Source organism: Dreissena polymorpha, chromosome 5, assembly GCF_020536995.1.
Source record: "Dreissena polymorpha isolate Duluth1 chromosome 5, UMN_Dpol_1.0, whole genome shotgun sequence".
Classification (NCBI taxonomy): domain Eukaryota; kingdom Metazoa; phylum Mollusca; class Bivalvia; order Myida; family Dreissenidae; genus Dreissena; species Dreissena polymorpha.
Genome location: NC_068359.1, coordinates 15,263,503 through 15,284,760, shown reverse-complemented (window position 1 = coordinate 15,284,760; position 21,258 = coordinate 15,263,503). Strand labels below are relative to the sequence as shown.

Here is a 21,258-nt window from a genome sequence, read left to right as displayed (position 1 = left end):
GTACACATCTGACTGTTAAATGCATAAAAACTCGGACGTTTCATTTTACTATAAGTATATAGTTTCATATTGTCCTTTGAATAATTTATGCTAACCGGCAAAATTCCCCAAAGTGTCGACAAACAACATGTCACTCGGAGGTTTTGCAATCAACCTTGCAGAGTTGTACGTGCTTTAAATAACCAATCAATGCGTACTGAATCTAACGGTGGTGTTTCAGTGGCGAATGTCCACTTCAGTGACTCAACAAAGCTCTACATCTGCATTCAATCTATGATAAGCTAATCAGGAAGTTTGGATGAAGTTCAAAGTGCAAATATAGGTCTTCGGTTTGGTAAAAGCAATATCACATATATTCTGTATACCATGAGTTAGACGCTTAGTCGGGAGCCAGGTTTAACCGCTTTTGCAATAGTGCTCGTAATTTCTTATCTTAAACCCTTGCTGGTTGTCGACGACAAGTAGAATGCGCCCGTTCGAATTTTTGAGAGCGGGTTATTTATTATTAAACCAATTAATGTTTGTTTGATTGTGAAACTCTTACAGGAGGTGATAAATTCACAAATATTACGCGTGTCGTTATCAGGACCGTATACATGCATGAACTTAAATCACTGATAAGATGATACGGGACAACTCTCACCGGATATGCATACAGATATGTGTTGTTCAAGTTATCACGCACTATTGAAATCAACATCATTTAGTGAACATTTTGCAATGTGTTCAACACGCATTTTTTAAGAGTGCGCGTGCTTTATACGCCCTCAAGAGGACTAGATAAATGACGGAACGATTACAAAAGGAAACGTTTAAACATTGCTGAGTGTTTATTATTATGCGGGCACACACAACGGTAAGATGGTATTAATTAATTATAGCTACTGCGTATGTAAAATCTTTTATGTCGTTTGATGATAGAATATGCGTTTTCAATGTACAAGTTTTAGGGTAATGCCTGAGTGCTTTGTTTTAATCGAGTAAATCTTGTGGTTTTGATAGTTAAAAACGTGTTACATTCATAACAAAATAAAAGATGTAATCGCATTTCGAGCATTTTACGTGCATTGATATATTATTAACACATGAGCTTATTTTACTTAAGCGTCTCTGTTTGTAAGCAATATATCTAAACATTTCTAAGCAAATTGATATGAGCTTTAATACAATAATTTAAAAAGGATTGACTTTTAAAGTGCACCGTCTGTCTGTTTCACGTATTGATAACATTAGCTGGGAGGGACACTGGCTCGCTACGCATACATAATGTAATTCATTAGTCGTACAACGCATGGGGGAATTAATTGTTGAAACACTATACGCACACAATATATCCACCATACGCTGTGTCACTTGTTAATCCCTAGGTTTAATAGTGGTATATTAACATATTTTGTCATTAAATATTTGGAAGTAGTCATTTGTATATTTGCGTTGTATGAAAGACCACGTGAGTTTAAGAATGTAATATGGTACGGTGTACGTGTAAGAACGATAATGCTTTAACCTTGTTCATCAACACATTTTGACTCCAAACTGTTAAAAGTAGGTATTGTTAAAGTCGGTATTGTTTAAGTGGTACACCCTATTATTATTTGAACTTTGTCGTTCAAATTATAAATTTCTGTAGTTTATTTTGCGAAAAAATCATGCATAATTCGCCATGCATATATCTGAGCATACTCTTCTCCTGTACTGTAAAATGACAATACCTTTTATTCGGCTATTACACCGAACAAAGTGGTTGAATCTTTTATGGCATATATTTCAGTTCTTCAACGACAGTCATTCACATATTAAAACATAATGTGATTATAATGTTGAATACAATAATTGTGAACTGATCACATATGGAAAATAACATACAATATAAAAAACACACTTACGTTTCCTGAAGGGAGGAATTTCCTCCATTAAAATCTTGTCGTAGTGTTACAGGTTTTCGATATTCCAGCGTCATTGATGATTGCTGATAATTTTATTTCATATAAAGTGGTTCTAGTAATTAAATTGTCACCACATTTTCTAAGCTCACACAACGTCTAAACAAGGACACGTTTTAAGATTAAGAAAGCTTTATACTAAAAACTGCCTTAAACTGAACTTTAAAGGGGCCTTTTCACGTTTTGGTACATTGACAAAATTTAAAAAAGTTGTTTCAGATTCGCAAGTTTTCGATTAAGTTATGATATTTGTGAGAAAACAGTAATACTTAACATTTACCATACTCTAATATAGCCATAATTATCATCTTTTGACGATTTAAAAACCTGAAAATCATAAAGCGTTGCAACGCGAAACGATTGAATAATTTGGAGAGTTCTGTTGCTGTCGTTATATTTTTTGAAACTACGAGGATTGCCTATACTAAAAAACATCCCTAAATGTATGCGGAAGGATGGTCGAGGGGTCTAAGTGGAAGACAAAAATTTCGTTATCAATGTTTGTATGCTACCGAAGGTCCACACGAATAATTGACCCCTTTGTTTTCGTTTTTCAATGCATGTATATTAATCATCCTATATAATCTTCAAAATATATTTTCAGACGAACAAGATGGCTTCTAACAATAGTACGATGCTTAGCAACGACACGTTTTTGTCCGACCGCGTTGCCTTAATACAGCAACTGAATGACAAGATGGCGCGCCTGATGGTTCCCGCTACGGTTTACATTTGTATTATGATGGTTCTAGGCCTCGTAGGAAACCCAATGGTGTGTTATTACTATGGCGCTAAGACGAAGCTGACAACAAATACGTTCTTCATCGTGATTTTGGCCTTATATGACGTCATCGTTTGTGCAATATCCATGCCAACTGAAATCGCTGATATTGAGTTATTTTACACGTTTGAATATAACGTCGCCTGCAAAATACTGCGGTTTGTGAACTACTTTGCCGGAATTGGGTCAATTTTGACTCTTGTTGCTATAGCAACGGATCGGTTTAAAAAGATATGTCGGTTGACTAAGCCTCAGATGGGGATTAGAACTGCAAAGTTTGTGAGCTTAGGGATTATTGGGATAGCTATTCTGTTGTCGTGGCCATCGCTTGTAATATATGGATCGATTCAAGTGCCAATACCAAATACATATGGCCTTGATCTTATGGGCGCGGACTGCACATCTACCAAAGAAGTCGCTTACCAGAAATATGTCTGGGTCTTTAATGGAGTCCACTTTCTTCTGTTTGTTGTGTTATCGGTGGTTTTGATTGTGCTGTATAGCATTATAGGGCATACAATCTTCAGCCACAAGAAAAGATTAATGATGTACACACCGAACAAAAACAGAACTCCGTCGTCTACTGAGGTTGAAACTTCCTTATCTGACTGCAGTCAAAAGATGGAAGACAAAATGAAAGGAACTGAGAAAGGCGTTATCAAACCACAAACAGCAACACAATCTCTTTTTACCAGCATTAAGCGACATTCCACTGTATCTAAGAAATCGACGGATTCACACAAACCATCAGGTATAGACAGCGAGGCAGTGAAAATAACCGTCGTTATGGTGATTGTTACCATAGTGTTTATCGTCAGTTTTCTACCGTACCTATCACTTACTGTTTGGCGCGTTGTCAAACGCCAACATGAGGCGGAGTTTCTGTCCGATGCCGGTCTCGTTTGGTTTAAAATTGGATCAAGGTCATTTCTTTTAAACAGCAGTCTCAACCCGTGGATTTACGGAATTTTCAACAGTAATTTTAGACAGTTTTTCTTTGGATGGATTTGTAAGAAGCGATGAATATATTATTACTCATAATTATTATATGACTGTTTGATTCCCTTGATTACCTTAAATGACATCGCATGGCAACGACTTCATTCATTAGAGGGCGACTATTTGTTTCCACTACCTTTCGTCTTGTCACTTGATTGACTGATAATTGAATCTCATATACATGTGTACGCACAATTCAAAGACGATGTTTCCGCTTGCAATGTATTTGTGCTATTTGTTAGTTTTAAATCTATTGTTTTGAGATTTATATATGTCATTGTTCGTATTTATTTTGCCGACTGTAAAACACTGGAAATATAGTTTAGAATTTATTTCGAAATACTTAAAAATACAGTAACAAATATATTTTTAAGATTTTTTTAAGTTTTGGAAAATAATCAATAGGTTTAAAACTTCACGACATTTGCCTTACATGCTCGTAGTTGAACAATGCTTAAGAATCTGTGAAAAAAAATCTCTCACATATACTTTAAAAAAGGAAATTTAATATAAAGTATCAATTTTCCAATTTCCAATAGTTTATCGTAAATCAAGGCCACGAACTTTAGTACCTGTTCATATTTTGTTCGTTAATAAAATCCCCTAAATATTTTACTGAACGTTATGTTGTTTTGAAATCGTATTGTTATTAAGTACTTTACAATATCTTAGCAACACAAACTGAATATAATTGTGGTATCTCAATTGCAAATAACACTTCAGCGACCCTTTCAAAGCACTTCATCCGCGTTAAACCCAGGCGACTTGTAACGGAAAATCAGGAAGTTAACTTGAACAGCGGACTTTTCGTTGCAAAATCACAAGATGTTATATGCCACCAATTAGACGGGTAATTCGGTCGCCAGACTGGCGATATTCCGCTGTCGCGAAAGTGCGCTACATTCATTTACGAAACCCTTGTTGAGAGTGGTTTATTTTTTTCCAACGTATTGATGTTGATTTTGTCTCAGGGGATGAATGTAATAAGTTATTATAAAAGGCGTGCCGTAAACAGGACAGTGTTTAATGCACTGTATAAACTATCGATCCGCGACGGCGCATTCCGCCTTCTGTTGATTTCTGTGAAGAGTGAAAAGCATCTTCAATAAATTGTATATTTTGTTTGAGATATTTAAACGAAGGTGTGCGTCGCTGATTAGCTTCCTTCAGGGATGCATTTGGAAATATTGCACATCGAATATAATGCACGTAAAACAAATTAATCAAGAAGTTATTTTTACATGATCTATTTTGAGTTTCAGGTATGCTTTATTTACGCATCACTTCCCTAGTAATTAGTAATCAGTGCGTTGAATGAAACAATGTCATGTGCGGCTTACAGAAAATTTAACTAGTCACTTACAGTTTTGACTCAAAACAGACTCAATAATCTATGCGTACTCGTCATCATACTGTCGTGTTCTCGAATAATCATCATCATTCGGTCTTGTTCTCACGTAATCGTCATCATACTGTCGTGCCATCGCGTAATTGTTTTCGCAGTGTCGTTTTCTCGCGTAATCGTCATTATACTATCATGTAATCGCGTAATCGTCTTCTTTCTGTGGTGTTCTCGCGTAATCGCCATCATACTGTCGTTGTTTCGCGTAATCGTCATCATACTGTCGTGTTCTTGCGTAATCGTCTTCGAACTGTCATGTTCTTGCGTAATCGTCTTCTTACTGTCCTGTTTTCGCGTAATCGTCTTCATACTGTTGTTGTTTCGCGTAATCATCATAATTCTGTTGTATTCTTGCGTAATCGTCTTCGTACTGTCGTGTACTTGCGTAATCATCTTCTTACTGTCCTGTTCTCGCATAATCGTCATCATACTGTCGTTGGTTCGCGTAATCGTCATCATACTGTCGTGTTCTTGCGTAATCGTCTTCTTTCTGTGGTGTTCTCGCCAAATCGTCATCATACTGTCGTGTAATCGCGTAATCGTCATCATACTGTCGTGTTCTTGCGTAATCGTCTTCGAACTGTCGTGTTATTGCGTAATCGTCTTCTTACTGTCCTGTTCTCGCGTAATCGTCATCATACTGTCGTGTTTTTGCGTAATCGTCTTCGTATTGTCGTGTTCTTGCGTAATCGTCTTCTAACTGTCCTGTTCTCGCGTAATCGTCATCATACTGTCGTTGGTTCGCGTAATCGTCATCATACTGTCGTGTTCTTGCGTAATCCTCTTCGTACTGTCGTGTTATTGCGTAATCGTCTTCTTACTGTCCTGTTCTCGCGTAATCGTCATCATACTGTCGTGTTCTTGCGTAATCGTCTTCTTATTGTCGTGTTCATGCGTAATCGTCTTCTTACTGTCCTGTTCTCGCGTAATCGTCATCATACTGTCGTTGGTTCGCGTAATCGTCATCATACTGTCGTGTAATCGCGTAATCGTCATCCTACTGTCGTGTTCTTGCGTAATTGTCTTCGTACTGTCGTGTTATTGTGTAATCGTCTTCTTACTGTCGTGTTATTGCGTACTCGTCGTCTTACTGTCGTGTTCTCGCGTAATCATCATCATACTGTCGTGTTCTCGCGTTATCCTAATCGAATCGTAGCATAATCGCCAGAGGCGCATAGATTAATTGTTTGTTGGTGTGAAATCAATATTCTTCACAGTTGGTTAAAATTCACGAACCTGCTGTCAAAACTGGCCAAACCCTGTCGATTGCATGGTTAAAATAAACTTAACTAGCAAACTATCTAAAATACAATATTTCATTATAAACCACAATGCCCATCCTTGAAACATGTGGAATGCAACATCTTATTATGAGCTGAGCTAAGTTTGTTCAAATCATGAACCTGTGGCGAAAATTGTACTATCTCAGAAATAAAATGTTTTACAGATTTGTACAGCAACAACAACTCTAAAAATCTTCACTGAAAAATATTACTGATTGAGAGCCAATCATACATGTCAAATCATGTGGCATCCGTCGCCAAGAGGAAGGTGACAATAATTTTTTATTAAATGTATTATAACAACATAAGTATCCGTCTTAGCAAGGCATTAAAACCACACCAACATGTACGTACACTATTTGTGATCATTTTAAGCGACACAAAAATACATTATTTAGTTCGGGGACATTCATGTACATTATTATTTTATCAGATGAATGCATAAATATTGGATTTTTCTGAAATTATTTAATAGAATAGTCCTCTACCGGTTTCACCGAAAGGGGGCTATAGGTTTACCCACTGTCCTTCTTTTGTTGTTTTAAATACACACGTATGTATCATTTCCCATTCCGAGCCCTCAATTCTGAAAAGGCTATTCCATTTTGCTTGACCTTTTGTATTTCATGTGTATTCACATGTTATATATACAAGGGTTATTTGTGTTGTGCAATTACATGTTTAATATATCCTTGAATGATAGGGAAATAATATTCCTCCTTCATTCTCGTGATGTTTTCGAGTTTTGGCAATCCCAAGTGTTATTAATCGCTTTTAGCATTCCTTCAAATTGTAGAAAATGTACACAAGTTTTTTTTTCAAATTCCGTTCGACAAACTTGTTTACCGGTAAGCGATTTCTTAACAAATATTGAAGAAACTTTGATGAAACTTCGTATATTAAAAAATGTGTGATAATTATGCAAAACCCTTTTTCAATCAGATGTCAAAGGTAAGGTCATTGTTACTAAAAAAAAGAACAGACTCAATAATGATATGACTCCAAAAAAACAATAGATCATCATAAAACTTATGTATTCATATATTGTTTTCATATACCTGTCTGTCAATCCATTTCCCATGTTTAACCGTCCTTCTGTCTGTCTGCAAAAACCCAAATGACTTATATCAAGATCTTGAGAATCTCTCCTACCTTTGATTTTGTTATATTAATGGTATTTTATAAGAAAACGCTCACATGATAACTAAGTCATACAAAATACATAAAAGGTGACCTTTTGAACAAAAGAACGCTACCCATACAATTCAACATACCACGAAAGAAACATTTGCAAACATTTTAGTGGATAAGACCTTGACAATCACGATTGTGACTGGCCTATATATCATGCATAATCGCAAACAGTCAAAGGCAAATACCCCTTGAAGACAACATTCAAAGGGAAACCAAGCTACATAATTACTTTTTCTAAAACATGAGCGTTCTAGCCCAGATAGATAATTTTCTAAAGCCGTTTCCTACTCACTCTTATTTTAGCATATTGAAAACACAAAGCGCGACCTTTCATTTTCCGATCAACAATCATTTGCAAACGATATTGACTTCGAAAAGAAAGATATGATGCAAGTAAATAATTTTTACAATTTTACGAATACATAAATCAAATAAAAGCAAACAATAATCAGACATTTCGTAAACCCTCTTACCACGGCAAACACAAACATCGTACTCCATTTAGATGACGAATATTGTGACTGTCGTAACTTATTATATACTATTACATTTATCAGAGCGCTTTCTACACATTTTCAAGCTGTCCGTGTATATTATTTTATGAAAGTACATCAAAAGGAAGGCACATATAGCTTGTGGGTATAGGTATCATTTCAGTTAACGTATATTATCCAGCATAACAAGGCAATATGGGGTTAGATGTAACCCTCTATCCGTATGACTGTCTGTTCATCCGTTTGTCTTCCAGTAATTCCGCCCGTCCACACAACTGCATACCACTTTTTATCAAAAGGCATTAAAGACCGCGGATTTAAGTTGGTTAACTTATGAAATTTTACGTGTGGACTATAAATGACCCATTTCACAAAACGTGAAAGATGATGTCACTGTTACTATAATAGAACAAACTTAATAATGTAGCGACTCCGAAAGCAAATTAGATATTTTATATGCAAGTCAGCCCCTTTCTTTGTTTAACCGTCCGCATGTGTGTTTGTCTGAAAATTTTTTAAATAACTAACAACTTGATCATGAGATTTCTGAGAAAGAACCATGCGTTCTCTTTAATCATGGTATATTAATTAAGAGTAATGTAAGGATAATGAATAACTTGGCTTTTCACCAGAAGTCAAAGTTCTAATCGCTGTTACTATAAATAGAATAAAACACAATATTGTAATAACTCAGCAAAAATATTTGATAATTAAACTGTGTATACACACTTGGTTATATGTTAATTTTGTCTTTTGTTAATTTCCCTAGTCCTTGTCTGTCATCACTAAAATAACTTGAAAAATATCGAAGAACACATTTTGTATTTGGGATGGCATGATTTTTAAGCACGACCCTCTATTTCTGACGAGGTCGAATGTTGAGGTTACTGTAACTAAAAATAATCAATAAAACTAAACTCTGTGAATAATCGGAATGAGATTCAAATACGATGCATATAAATATTAGGTATTGCGATTAAATACCGAAAAGGTATCATTAAAATATAAACAAATAAATCATGTTGTTTCACAGCTAAAAGAAAGCAATATCATTACTCTAATTATGTGAACCATCAAACAAATATCGGATAATTTGTATTGTTTAATGGCATGCTTATATTATGTTGGGATTCAAACGATTAACTTTGCGTAACCTTTTGCATCCGTATTTAAAACATTTCAAAAACGGAAAAAATCAGTATGAACAACACTAATATCTTGTAAACGTTTTCTTGAATTCTTAATATCTTGTAGATGGTTGGAGGTTTTTAAAAACATTTCGCTTATTTTATGATAAGGAAATAACTAAAATAAATAAGACATTCATTACAGCAAACTCTCAGTGCCAATCATGTGAAGTGTTTGCTTTAGGGTAATAGCATATGGATCAATTCGATATAAAGAAGTTATTCCATGCACCTGACTCATATGAGTAAACGAACGTGAGTGGATCCGTTAAATGCCTATTGGAAAATAATATGAAACAACATTTATGATTCTGAGTGGCGAAGAGAGGCATTTTGTCAAAAAAGCAACTTGTATCCACTACTGTATGTTTGTGTTTTGTGTTTTAACCATATTTTGTTTCAGAACGTTGCAAAAGGTTAAAAAATATTCGATTTATACATAAATACATCTCATGTCGAAAATATTGACATACGCAGATGCATGCGTGCAAATGCATGACAATATATGTTAAATGGGTCGGAACAAAAGCTTTATAAAACTAAACAATATTTTTCGTTCAGTTGTACAAGTTTTGACAATAGATATGAATATATAATCTTTCCATAAATTTATATACATTTATTGTATATACATTTATTGTATTGTATGTTTCGTTAATGACATAGTCACTAGCATTAATAATGATTGCAAACTTATATTGTACGCTGATGACAGCACAATATTGTTTAGCCATAAGGACCCTGATTTTATATCTGCCAAACTTGGTAATGTTTTAGAAAACTGTTCGGGCTGACTGGTAGATAATAAGTTATCCTTGCACTTGGGGAAAACTATTCTTTTCGGCCCAAAACGAAATTTAACTAAGCAAGGGTCTTCACAAGTCACTTGTAATGGTCATAAGATAAATAGTACTAAACAAGTAAAGTACTTCGGCCTTCCAGTATTTTTTTATCAGGAGAAGCTATTGTACAAAACATTATCTCTAAGGTCAATGGTTAATTTAAATTTTTGTATAGACGTAATAGATGTTTGGATTTTAACACAAATAAAATGTTATCATCTGCACGTTTACAGTGTCACTTCGATTATTCTTGTTCATCCTGGTACGAAGGTTGAATAAAGGTCTAAAATCTAAACTCCAAATCGTCCAGAACAAGGTAATCCGATTGATAAAAGGTTACTCTCCAAGACATTGTATGACTTGGCAGGACTATGTTCATCTGAATATGTTAAATGTTAGCAATAGAGTAAAACAGCTAAGACTAAATCACATGCACAATGTCTATTTTAAGACATGTTCTTCATACCTTAGGGAAAACTATGTTAATAGCTCTAGAGAAACCAAGTTATTTAATATTATTTAACCTAGTGTACAATGAAATTAAAATGAAAAGAACAGAAAAATTTATAAACATTATTAACGCTTTCTGCGCGCTTTCTTCTGTTTGTTGTGTTATCGGTGGTTTTGATAGTGTTGTATAGCATTATAGGGCATACAATCTTCAGCCACAAGAAAAGATTAATGATGAACACACCGAGCAAAAACAGAACTCCGTCGTCTACTGAGGTTGAAACTTCCTTATCTGACTGCAGTCAAAAGATGGAAGACAAAATGAAAGGAACCGAGGAATAGGCATTATCAAACCGCAAACAGCAATCTCTTTTAACCAGCATTCATCGACATTCCACAGTATATAAGAAATCGAGGGGCGCACATAAACAGTCAGGCATATCAGCGAGGCAGTGAACATCACCGTGGTCATGGTGATCGTTACCATAGTGTTCATCGTCAGTTTTCTACCGTACCTATCACTAACTGTTTGGCGCGTTGTCAAACGCCAACACGAGACGGAGTTTCTGCCCGATGCCGGTCTCGTTTGGTTTAAAATTGGATCAAGTTCATTTCTGCTAAACAGCAGTCTAAACCCGTGGATTTACGGAATTTTCAACAGTAATTTTAGATAATTTTTCTTTGGATGGATTTGTAAGAAGCGATGAATATACTATCATGCATCGTTATTATACATGTATTACTGTTTGGTTCTCTTGATTGTCGTAAATGACATCGCATGACAACGACTGTATTTATTTCCTGTAGGAGGGCGACGATTTGTCTCCACTACCTTTAGTCATGTCGTTCGATTGACTGATAGTTGAATCTCATATACATGTGTATGCACAATTTAAATTCGATGTGTTCGCTTGCAATGTATTTATGCTTTTTATAGTGATACATCCATTGTTTTGTGATTTATATGTGTAATTATCCGTATTCGTGTGTATCAATTTGCCGACTGTAAAACAATGAAGATATAGTTTAGACTTTTTTTTTTCGAAATAGTTAAAAATACAGTAACACATGATTTTTTAAGTTTTTAAAATTTTGGATTATAAGCAGTATGTTTAAAAACTTCACGACATTTGCATTTAATGCTCGCAGTTCAACAATGCTTAAAATTCTGTGAAAATTTTTTCTCATATAACATATACTTTTTAAAAAGGAAATTTAATATAATGTATCAATTTTCCAATTTCCAATAGTTTATCGTAAATTAAGGCCACGAATTTTAGTACTTGTTCATATTTATTCGTTTATAAAATCCCCAAAATACTTTACTGAACCGTAAGTTGTTTTGAAATCGTGTTATTGATAAACCAGACAGAGTGTAAGTACTTTACAATATCTTAGCAACATACAACAAATATAATTGTGGGTATCTCAATTTACAAATTATCACTTCAGTGATCCTTTCAAAGCACTCCATCCGCGTTAAATTGAGGCGACTAATAACGTTAAATGAGGAAGTTAACTTGAGCAGCGGACTTAGGCGTTGTAAAATCACATTAAACCTTAGCATGCTGGGAAATTTGTCGTTTATCAGATTAGCAAACAGTTTGGATCCTGATGAAATGCCACGTTCTGTGGCGTCTCATCTGGATCCAAACTGTCTGCAAAGGCCTTCAGAATTCGGTTCCAGAACTGAAAGAGTTAAGATTTTGTATGCCACTAATTAGACGGGTAATTCGGTCGCCAGACTTGCAATTTACAGCTGTCGCGAAAGTGCGCTACATTCATATATGAAACCCCTGTTGAAAGCGGTTTATTTTTCGTCCAACATATTGGTTTTGATTTTGTTTTGTTACTATCTCAGGGAATGAATGCAATAAGTTAATATAAAAGGCGTGCCCTAAGCAGGACAGTGTTTAATGCACTGTATAATCTATCGATCCGCGACGGCGCACTCCACCGCCTGTTGATTTTTGTTACGAGTAAAAAACATTGTCAACAAATTGTATATTTGGTTTCAGATGAGGTGTGCGCCGCCGCTGCACCCGCGCTGATAAGCCATTGCTAAGATCCATTTGGAAATATTGGACATCGAATATTATGTACGTAAAACAAATTAACCACAGAGTAGTTCTAACGTTGCCTATTGTGAGTTTCATGTATGCTTTATTGAAGCATCACTTCTCTAGTAATTAGTTATCAAAGCGTTAATGAAACAATGTGCGGCTTGCAAATTAAAAAAAAATGACCTATAGATTTGACTCGAGATAGACTCAAGTAAATTGGTTCTTCGTGAATACCGTTCATTAAATATTTGTGACAATTTGATATTTTAACTCTTCGAAATTTAAATAATTCGAAAATTTAATAAAATTCATTAAAGTAGATGGATCCGCTCTCGGCCGATTGTTGCGTTGTTCTGATTTGTTTGTTCTCTCCTCTTCTAACTGATATTCAAGTCAATGTAACATGCAAGTCGTTGTACAGTTTAAAACTGAAAAGCTATACACATTTTGCATTACAAAGTGCGAAATACTGATAGGGCCATCGCCAATGCATGGAATGATTTAAAGTCAATGCTCGACAGTACGAGGATAATAACGCGAGACAACCAAAGTGCTATGACGGTATTCAGCATCGTAAACTCGCCTTGAACTGCCGTGTTCTCACATTATCGTCATCATACTGTCGTGTTCTCGCGTAATCGTCATCTTACTGTCTAGTTCTCGCGTAATCATCATGATACTGTCGTGTTCTCGCGTAATCGTCACCATACTGTCGTGTTCTCGCGTAATTGTCATCATACTGTCGTGTTATCGAACAATAGTCATCATAGTGTCGTGCTCTCGCGTTGTCGTCAACATTCTTCCGTGTTCTCGCATAATCGTCATCACACTGTCGTGTTCTCGTGTAATCGTCTTTGAACTGTTGTGTTGTCGCGTAATCGTAACCTTACTATCGTGTTATCGCATAATCATCATCATACTGTCGTGTTCTCGCGTAATCGTCATCATACTCTCGTGTTCCGCGTAATCGTTATCATACTGTCGTGTTATTGCGTAATTGTCATCAGATTGTCGTGTTCTGACTTTATTCTCATCGAACTGTAGCATAATTGTCAGAGGTGCAGTGTTTTATTGTTAGTTGATGTGAAATCAATATTGCAACGTGATGCGGGAGGAATAAAATGAGTGTAATGTAGGTCCTTTCATCTGTGACAATGCCAGTCAATTTTACGTCTGTGTTCAGCACTACCATCCCTTTGTTACACTTTTTGTATAACTCCACATTAATTTTTCTACCATTTCCTATTCAAAATATCACTGACCTCACTTTGACTCTAAAGTGGACGTACAGCTAAACCAAATATTTGTCCTGCCTCTGTTACAAACATTAACATAATAAAGCAGGGTCGGATATAAACTAGTGCCCCGATGAATATAACCGTTGCCTCCGTTGACTATATAGAGAGTACGCGATAGATAAGGGGAGGTAACCAATCTAGGTCGGATAAGCTTGTTGATCTCCGGCAGTACTTCAAGTGACACAATCTCCACGAAGAGGTGTCGTTCCTTGCTCTCACATACAACTCTGCGAAATGCTCAGCTTGCCATTTTGCCTTTAAAATAGGTAAAACCGAACAAACGCATTCAATGTATATTTCATTTGATATATAAGATCGCATGCATTAAATTAAGAAATATGACTTTTAAATGAAAGATAAATCGTGCAAAAACTTGCGAGTTTTAATGCAACTCTTTGGAACTATTTTATTGCCCATTTACGCAGATGGAATCATTCCACGCGCTTCACAAATGTTAACACTTGAACATAATTTTTATTGAGTGACGTTAGGAATTGCTTCGACGTGTGTATGCATGTCCGTTTCTTAACATCAAAAAACCATATTAATTTTATAGTAATGAATTTAGACTGATATAAGATATCATGGGCCCGTATTCACCAAACAATTCTTAGACTTAAGTCTAAGAATGAAGAAAATTCTTTAAATTAGAATATTCAAGATTTTTTTTAAATTTTGAGTCAAACTCTGCAGTAAACATCTCTATCTATATTATTCTTTATATAGAATATTTTGTTAATGACAAAATCACCAGTGGAGGCCTGTATATATTCAAACACTGAACATATTTTCTTGGTTCTAAGTCTATTCTTTATTCTTAAGTCTAAGAATCGGTTTGTGAATACGGGCCCCTGGTATGAGATGGTTTTCTTTAATACAGTGAATGCAATGAAACCGTCGCAAGAGATTGTTTAGTATAATGTTACCTCAATGATGAATGCTTGGAATGATCATGACATGAATGAGGCACTTTCATAACAATAGTACGTTCTGAGCCCAACACAGAGGTGAATGTAATGTAACCGTCGTGCAAGAGATTGTGCGGTTTATTGCATTCACCTCTGTCGTGGGCTCACGGACTACTTTCCACCGGATGTCACTTTTAAGTCAGAATACACTTAATAGTTTCCCTATATAATTCAATGTGAAAGCGACAACTTTAGGCCAAAATAAATGCAACATTTTGCACATAGAGACCCAGATAACCATACCTTTTCTTAAAGGCCATTCTAAGCGGAATCGATTATGCAATAAAAAAGATATGTTATGTTCAATGCAAGAAAGAACTTGATACAAAGCAAAATCGACAGTTTTTGCAACTTTTTTTTCGGCCGTTTCTTAGTGGAGTGTAACCTTTTTCAGTGCGATGGTTTACTATAGTCTTCAAGTGTATCATATTTCAGGGATTCAGTAGTGAACCCCTATTCATGCCCTACCATTATCTCCGAAAGATAACACCCGAATACTAGAAAAAAGTGTGAAACATGCCTTCCTGTCAACTATGGTATTTTTTTAGAGAGTACAACCCTTCATGAAACGGTTATTTAGTGTACTGTAACCTTTAGTCACATGGTCACAACAAAACAACATGGCCGCCTCCACCGTTGAAATTTAATCAGGTGGATTGTTTTGTTTGTTGTGCAGTGAATACACGATCACATAAAGTAAGTTGGAGAAAATGAAAGGCTGATGGTTTTCCAGACAAACTTCAACTTCTAATAGATAATGATCAAGTATTTTCTTCATTGTTAAATAACGTTAATGCCTCCGTTTGTCGGAAATGTTGGTGCTAACAAGATTGAAAAGTCAATTCAGCGTGTAAAAGGGACAGCTGACACAATATCTGAAATATGCTCAAAATTGGATGAATGTGTTAACATTAAACCCAAAAGTGGGCACCATAGCAAACCTCTTAATGAATCCGACAAAGAGTCAGTTGCAAAGATACTACGCAAACCTTTCAAGTATTCTCCTGGGCGAAAGTGCCCTGGCTTTAACAATGTTAAACCGTTTCCTGTCAATGAGGACTAACTCCCAATGATGAAGGACAGACTGAACCAGATAATTATAAGGTTAACACGTGGACTGCATGTAACAGTTGAGCAGGAAGACAGTGATAGTGAAGATGACATTTAAGATTTGTGTCACTAGTAGTATTATTGCAGTGGTTTTTATGACCTCAGATCGAATGATCAAGAGGTGTTTTGTTTTGGCCTGTCTGTCTGTAATTGTATGTGTGTGTGTGTCCCAAAGTTGAACCTTGCTTATAAAATAAAAATTCTTGTGTCTATGTTCTTTTAACTTCAAATGTGCATAAATCTCATTGAGATCTACACACATGGTTTGACGTCACTAGGTCATAGTACATTGATCATTTCTCGCAGATGACCCCTATTGATTTTCAGGTCACTAGGTCAACGGCCAAGTTCACGGTGACCCGAAATAGTAGAATGGTTTCCGGATGATAACTCGTAAACACTTATGCCTTGGATCATGGAACTTCATAGGTACATTGAAAATGACTCGCAGATTACCCCTATTGATTTTCAGGTCACTAGGTCAAAGGTCAAGGTCACAGTGACTCGAAATAGTAAAAAGGTTTCCGGATGATAACTCAGGTCACTAGGTCAAAGGTCATGGTGACCAGAAATAGTAAAATGGTTTCTGGTTTCAAGAGTAATGTCCCCTGAATTGATTGAATTTTTTTCTGCAATGAGCTGTTTCTAAATAACACTATTAACTGAACTGTCATGCAATTTTAAATATAAGTTTAGTATTATTATATTGTTGGGGCACCCATGCAAGTTTTTTGGGTTCAGTTCTGTTAGTAATGGCACCTTAATTGATTGAACTTGAAAAAAATTCTGTCTGCACTAAATGTGTTTTTGTATTCTTCGTAGGTTCTTGCTTAAGTTTTGTCAGGGTGATTTGGTCGGTTCAGAGTACCCTTTGAAAGAGTACCTGATTGAAACTAAAAGATGTTTTAATTCGGCGGGTACACCAATTAATCGAATTTGCTTACCGGGTACGTTTATTTATGTTACTTTATTCTTGCAATAAATCTGATATATATTCTGATTACAGAACTGAATTGAAATATAACAACAATACTATTTTGGATAGTGAAATTGTATCTTGTTCAGAATTCAGGTTTTTAACATTTATAGATGTGACAGATTCAAATACTCTCAGTGCTGTTTAAACTTGACTATAATGTTTATACAGCTGTACATGAACAATAACAATTTTAATATGTTGCATAATTTGAAAGTGTCCGATGTTATGTGAATAAGTTGCTTTGTTTGACTTGCATTGTATGTTGATTTGTTAAATTTCAATTGAAAATGCTATCCATCGGGAAACACTCCACACATACACAGTTTTGCTGACAAAATGAGCAGCACTTGCAGCCTTCAATGTTATTGTCCTTTTCGAATTCAAAGGCTGACAACAGCTGTTTTCTCAGACAGGAAGAATTATTTTTACAATAAGAAATTATATATTCATTTATACCTGGTAAATTTTTGGCAATGTTTCTTGAATTACAGTATAAAGCAGGTTGACCGCGCCTTCCAGCTCTACCAATCTCCTGGAAATACTGGGAAATATTTCTTGGCGGACAAGCATGAACTATTTTAGTAACATTTTCTGGGTCAAAACCCATATCTAGAATTGAATTTGTTAGAACATGTCTTATACGTGGATTTGTTTTCTTCAATTCTTGTATTGTCCTGTCAATCACATATTCATCCTGTCCTGAGCAGATTGCACTGTACAAAGTAGTATCAATGCTTGTGGGTTGAAAAATACTATTTTAGTACATAAGAACTTGGCTCATAAAGTACACTGGAAGAAATAACAGTGTGACAGGAAACTGTTCCCTTTCCTGAAACAGCCTGTCACATATTCCATGGGTAACTGCTTCATATTCACCTTCCACATCACACGAACTTCCCTTGTCAAACTTTTCTAAGAAAAGATTTGGCTTATCCGGACTGCTTTCGATGACGGTGTAGTTACTTAAACATAGTTGCTTTGGTAAGTTTTTCTTCTGTTCAGATGTAAGTGTTCCACTTAGTGCAACAAATGGTACAGAAGGAAAGAATGCCTTTAATGTTTAAATCCTTGAAAGCAGTTCGAAACTCGTCTCCCCTGAAAATACAGATGTGTATTTGTATCATTTGAATAGTTATTAACAATATTGATAAATATATTTTATTATTCCTGCAATGAAAAAACATGTTTGTTAAAACAATAAACAGTTGACATGATAAGCATTTTTTTAAGCTATTCATTTCATAAAAGGAATCACTGGTATAACATTTTTGGTACAAGTTGTAGATGTATTGGCTGATTTTTTGGAACATTTAATCTTGGTGTAATATGCTGAAAACATAACTTAACAAACAATTCCATAAAGGTATTTAAGAATAATGGTAGTGAAGTTACTTTTTTGACAAAACCTACATTAACCTTCCAAGGAAATAAAAAGGGAAACGTCATCTAAGATTATAGTATTTTTATCTGGTAACTTTTATCAGCATACCAGTTGCATTGTAGCTTCACAAATTATTATAGTCAGTATTTCATTGTTTATTTTTATTTTATGGCTGCAAAAAAGTATTACCACTCACCATATTGTGTTGTGTATACTAATAATGCTTGAATAAATAGTAAACGCATGACTTTATTTCCTGCATTGTTTTATTTATTCAAGGGATATAAATTAGCACGAGTCCAGTAGCCAGAGCCTCTAAAATGTGTACTCCAGGGCTCATAGAATTTTGTAGAAAACATGTACATTAAAAAATATAGAAAGGAAAGTGTGCCATTGGACTAATGGGTTCAAAATATTAGTTTATATAACCCCGTATTCAAGTGTTATGTGCCGTGTATTTATGTTTAATGTGTATCTACAGTTGGCCCAAATCAATAATTCAAGACAAATCACAATTTGCTTTATCTTCTAAGCCTCTGCTGGTTATGAACCCAGACCTCTTTCCAGTTAAATGGAAAGTATTCTCAATTAAAATACAAAGGCAGATCTGAAGATTTCAGCAACTAAAATTGCACATGCCATTAAATTATTAAGTACACTTTAACAATTAAAAATTTATAAAACAAGAGCAACGCATAACGGGCTCCACGCTCGGCTGCGAAAGATGGTCAAATTTTTTTTAGAGGTCACAGTGACCTTAACCTTTGGCCTAGTGACCCAAAATGGGTGTGGCGTGAAATGATTATACATGAAATGGAAGACACAAAATGAGGTTACGTCTGTATATTTAACATATATTTTAATTCAGTAATTTGCAAGTAAATTTTCCGAAAACAATGTAATATGGAGATATAACAGTTATTAAATCTTTGATTTAATGTACATGTAATGTCAACTACATTTTTAAAGATAAATTATTTTAATTTATATATAAGCAAAAATCATATACTTAATGATAAAACACTGCAATTAACGTGTTCAACTGATTCACTGATCTGTTACCCTTTGGGTTATAAAGCTGAGAGTTGAATTACTGCAACTACTCTATAATGGTAATTCAGCAAGAAATATACAGTTAGGTCACTGGTATAGGGACTTTTGGCACAATGTGTCTTGAACAATCGTTCAGCGTTAAAAACTTAAATGAACTTCAAATAGGTTTAACTTGAAATTAATAAAATTATAGTCTTGCATAGAGTGATGTAACAGTTTTGTCTATTGAATTAAAAAGCACATACGCCATGTTGTATAACCACTTGAAACATACCATTTATCCAGAATATGACATTCATCAATGACAACTTCTACAACATGCTGTTGAAGCTGACTTCAGTATTTCTCGACCTTTGTGTGTGTTTAGTAGAGCTTCAGGATGGCACAATATAACTGAAAAATCACCCTGTATCAGATGGCCGATGTTTGCATCTGTCTTGCATTTGTACAAATGCCGGTTAATGTCCCCATCTTGTTCAAACTCACGACCATCATCTACATAAGCACTCATGTCAAGTCTACATGATGAAATGTTATGTTTTCTTTATGACACACACTGGTCTTTCTGAATAACATTCAATGGAGAAACAACCAAAACAACAGGTTTGTTGACATTTTCACCAAGAACTTTGGGTAGTAAATGATAGATGATACTCTTTCCATATCCAACTGGAAGATTGACGATAATGTCTCCTTTTCTGTTTGCTAAATGCATGAAAGCTTAACGCTGTTTATCTTTCAAAATCAGTTTCTTGTCGTAGCAATGCACGACAGCATCCAATTTCTCCATTTTGTTTACATATGGCGGAATAATTTTAGCTGCGTAAAAAGGCAGGGAAATAGTTCTCATATTTTTAATGAAACACATTGATATAATTTCAACATAAAGGATTTTAAAGTTAGATATGCATACAAGTTTATGCAGAAATACTATAAATAAGCTTAAAAGAAAGAAAAGTTATTTCTTAAAGTTTCGCCAAGCTTCTTGGCGTTGTGGCCCATGCAGAGATGTATGGTGAGGAACGAACGACAACTCTGCTAGGAGAATGAAGTTTGCGGTTCCCGCGAAATACCCGCCAACGAATCAAAACCTACGTTATTTTTCTTTATCATTTGATTAGATCCTACCATCAGGACTTTGCTCGCCCTCTTGGGGTGTTAACATGTTACTTTCTATTTGACGCGAAGTGTTAAATGTAAAAAGTTTTCATCAAATAAAATTAAAAGTGTGCTCTACAGACCTTTCTCCATCAAGACGGGAAACGATACACACTTAAAATTGTAAATTAACCGCCTAAGGTACGTGACTAAGCACTAGTTTAGTATGGCTATTTGTATTAATTAGTGCAATATGTACGAAAATCAATGAACTATATAAAACTTGTTTTAAGCTCAAAACCTGTTGATCGTGCATCGCCGTTTATGCGACTTCAAGTAATAATTGTTATTCATTTAGTAACGAGTGTACATTTAAATATATTTATATTTAATGACTGATTTTGTGAAACGATACAATGGTACATATACCAAATAAATAACATACAATTCACACTATAATGAAACATGTTCTTCATTAAGTTTGGCACATTTATAGTCGTGTATATCTCTATAAGTTGTATACTAATTTCTATGTGTTGATTTAATTGAGACACACACATGCTTAGTTGTACTTAATGTCATCCGGGTAACCAACTATTTAAACTTCTCCGACACTCATTTCTGACATGTCCATTGAACATAGTGTGTACGTTAAATAAATTATTGAATTAAGATCAATACTGTGTTTTCAATTAAGACGAAATCATTTTGTTCTCATGTATACGTTCATCGT

The 21,258-nt window shown here is 35.1% G+C and overlaps 1 protein-coding gene and 1 pseudogene across 1 annotated transcript; one reads left to right on the top strand and one right to left on the bottom strand.

The window, feature by feature from the left end:
• Nucleotides 1-673: 673 nt before the first annotated feature.
• LOC127882246 (5-hydroxytryptamine receptor 2B-like) lies at nt 674-4,338 on the top strand. The gene is made up of 2 exons (XM_052430784.1): nt 674-856; nt 2,548-4,338. The coding sequence occupies exons 1-2, from the start codon at nt 839-841 to the stop codon at nt 3,745-3,747; spliced, it is 1,218 nt and encodes a 405-aa protein (XP_052286744.1). The 5' UTR covers nt 674-838; the 3' UTR covers nt 3,748-4,338.
• Nucleotides 4,339-17,270: 12,932 nt separating this feature from the next.
• On the bottom strand, nt 17,271-20,217 carry LOC127831056 (bifunctional 3'-5' exonuclease/ATP-dependent helicase WRN-like; annotated as a pseudogene).
• Between the last annotated feature and the right edge of the window lie 1,041 nt (nt 20,218-21,258).